The 3,600-nt window shown below is 35.1% G+C and overlaps 1 protein-coding gene across 1 annotated transcript; it reads right to left on the bottom strand.

Annotated features, from left to right (window-relative positions):
- Positions 1 to 6: 6 nt before the first annotated feature.
- Positions 7 to 1,840, bottom strand: LOC108623667 (transcription initiation factor TFIID subunit 4-like; the record flags this gene model as incomplete). Its single annotated transcript, XM_018022343.1, has 7 exons — positions 1,781 to 1,840; positions 1,604 to 1,720; positions 1,193 to 1,525; positions 827 to 976; positions 363 to 604; positions 112 to 278; positions 7 to 41 (listed from the first exon to the last, which is right to left on the bottom strand). Coding segments are annotated over exons 1-7 (1,104 nt in total), but the record flags the coding sequence as incomplete, so codon positions are not given.
- Between the last annotated feature and the right edge of the window lie 1,760 nt (positions 1,841 to 3,600).

A 3,600-nucleotide genomic window follows, 5' to 3' on the forward strand; every position in this document is an offset into this window, starting at 1 on the left:
TGCAACTTCCTGATTTGGTTCTTCTAATCCATACGTAGAAACTATAAAATAAATATATGTTAACATATGTCATCTTGAGCTCGATACTTATATCAAAACATAAATAACCACCAATGTGTTTAATTTTCTGTTGTAAAGGTGTCATATGTAAGAACACTTCGTCTTTACAGGATCTGATCTGTGTGCCGACGAATTCTGTCGAGTCGAGAATTCTTTGCGATTCCTCGGCAAGATTAACACCACCCATAGCCGCGACATCGTTGATATCATCATCTCCCCTATTCAAAAATGTACGTATACATAAAGCGGCAATAGTTTATGCATTCAGACGTAGTCTAAACATGTTGAAAATAACAACGTACGTATATCCGGCAGATGAAAATGTTTTTTTCTCTTTCTCTTTAGTAACTGGCTTTGGGACGAAAGAAAGCACAACGGCTTTATTAACAGTAGTGGCTGTGTTAACTGTCTTGTCTTGCGTTGTAGCTGTTATCTGTTTAACAACAGTCGTTATAATAGGTGGTTTTTGAATTGTGGGAAGTGTTGGTCTGATTCCAGTCACAGCTGTAGTAGGACTACGAACTACTGTTGTAACAGGTCGTATCTAAACAAAAAGAAAATAATTGTACGTGATTTTTGCCAATTTGATATTCATTAATCTAATCTAAACAACCGAGAAGTGACTGCGCGTACAACTAGCGATATTCCATAAACTTTTTATACGAGCATTATAAATACAGCATTTCTTAATATTTTCCAAAACCACCATTGACTATGGATTGTATGTATATCTCTCATATGAATAAAGTTAAATCATCTATCTTACCAGCCTTTGTTGAACTGGCTGAGCGGGTCGGGGGATTGTAGTTGTAGGTGTAGGTAATAGAGTCATTACTCTAACTTGCGTAGTTGCACTAACAGCAGATGCGGGAACTGTTGCAGCTGCCACAGCAACAGTTGGTCTAAGCTGATTCTGCTACATGGTATTATAAAAGGAACATTAATACTAAAAACAATGACGTATCTACAATATGAAGAGATATAAATAGAGAATATTTTAAATTATACTATAACTGCCTCTAATAATAAAGTCGCTATTACTCGAATTCGCCTACCAATATGTATCGACTAATGTACGTATTACCAAAATTATGCTAAGGATTATAGATAAAAATAAATCTACACGTTTTACCTGTGGTACCACGGGAGTAGCAGATGTTATAGGAATGACAACATTAGCTGGAGGAGGTTTTATCCCCTCTATGACCAATTCTTTGGTCACGAGGGATTGCCGTAAAAATGGCAAACTTTTCTTGAGAAATCCAATCAGGCATGGTTGAGGTGATGCATTCAATAATCTTACAAGTCTATCACAGAACACCTCGGATTCAACTTTAGTATCAATTAATTCTTGTATCAAAGTTCGAATATTTCTCTCCACCGCTTTAGGTTCTCGACTAGACAACTCTAATAAGTTTGCTAGAAATTTGCAACACTTTTCTTTGGTATTATCTGTAGTTTGGCGCTAAAAATAAAAAGAGATATGTAACATTTGCAAATTTTCACATACTTTTTAATTATATTAACTAGGTGTGGTACGTACTGGTGTAGGTGCTTGAACCGTTTGAAGAGTAGTGACAGGTAAGGTAGGCGTAGTTATGGCAGCGGCAGTCACCGTCGCAGGTGTCGTAGTTGCTGTTGTAACAGTTGCAGCCACAGTCTATATATAAATACCAATCATTAGCCATTAGTCAAAAATCTCTATTTACACAAATTTTACATTTAATTCATAATTTTGTTCTATAAGAATAACGAAACTGTGATCGAAAAGTAGAAGCATTTTGCACCACTGCCAAACAAAATATAAATAGCAAATTTTAATACATGAATGATGATTTCGTTCGTGACACAATTTTCTCCTCAAGCAAAATTTCCATTTTTTTTAACTGATTACTTCTCAATGTTGATGATTACATCTCTAGACATTCTGAAGCTCAGTATTAATAAAAGCATTTATGATAATGTATTTCCCACATGCCTTCTGTAACATCTATGAAAATTTTCATATCGCATTTTCTTCTTTCTACTCATATACAACAATCAACTTATCTCTGTATATGCATGCTGATCATCAGATTCTTTAAATGAAAATTTTACATGTTTGATACCTTTTTATCTGTACGTCATTTATGACGGAGCTACATAATTGACGAGTATATTTATACATTAAGGACGCACTTGTACCTTGTACAGACTCTTTTTATTATAATAATATTCCTTACTTGTTGTTTAACGAAGAAATCGTTTTAAATGCTCAGTTTGGGTATATTTTACATTTTTATAATGATATTGTCCGGAAAACATTTTCTATATTAGAATATTAATATGAAAATATCGAAAACAATTTGTTATAGAAGGATTTAGAAGATTAAAATGTATCGTGACACCATTAATTCATTTCCAATTTATATAATACAATGCTTTAGATTATATTTTGAAATTATAATTTCCATTCTCCTTTTATTTAGAAATGCTTATCATATTGAACTATTTTTTTCAAACTGAAGCAAATTAATATAGATTACCCTCAACCAATGTAACATGCAATATGTATGTACATGATAATGCACTGAACTGATAAAATAATTGTACGTTTAAAAAACTCAAAAATTCTACATCAGATGCGTCCCAACAAATAAGTCAATAAAAAAAAACTGTTTATATACTATAAAATCTCTCACTCCTCCGAAGACTATGTTACGAGGTCGAACCGTGCCAAGGGCCCGACGGGTGACCGAGTCTGTCGACTAAGTCGGGTTTAATTAGAGAAGGAAAAAGACGCACAGAGGAACCTACGGAGGGTCAGTCCCTTTTAGCCACTTAGGTAATTGGGTCAGTGTGACTGGGTCAGTCCTGGTTTAAAGGAAGAGTAAAGACACGTGGACGATCCTAATTTAACACTGTGTGTTAACCTCGGTTGCCGCAGGACGTGGACGATTAGGGAGGGTCAGTCCCCTTTAGCCACTTATGTATAAAGGTTGTCGGATTGGCAGGTCAAATTCGTTGATACGTCTCGAGCGGCTAAGACGTATCTTTCGCGAGATACTCCGGTTATCAGCTAATGTGGAATCAGAGTGAAATGAATATTGAAACGAATCTGAGAGTTTAAACTCACAGTCTTATATTCTCTAAAATACTCGATACAATATTCTATCAGTTGGTCAACTCTTGCGGTAAGAGAATTCCTNGTCTAGCGACCTTTTATACCCAAATGAGGCCCTTTCCCGTGGTGGGAGATGATATATTTATATATGCCCATATTTGGGCATATACTAGAAGCTTCCACGCTAAACTCGCCCCGTGAGTCATCCACGCGAGGGATGTGTACGTGATCGGCAGGGCCGTATACATGTACAGGGCTGTATACGTAACAACTAAAAGTTTTTTTTATAAAATTCCGGACACACGTTGAAATGATAATCTTATAATGTACATAAAATATAACTCAAGAGAGAGATTGAAATGCACTCGCGTTTAAAATATTTTGAAGATAACTTCAAAGAATAGAAATAAAATAAGGAAAGAGTAAAAGAATATAAA

This window comes from Ceratina calcarata, unplaced genomic scaffold, assembly GCF_001652005.2.
Source record: "Ceratina calcarata isolate Rehan_Ccalc_2016 unplaced genomic scaffold, ASM165200v1 scaffold2879, whole genome shotgun sequence".
NCBI lineage: Eukaryota > Metazoa > Arthropoda > Insecta > Hymenoptera > Apidae > Ceratina > Ceratina calcarata.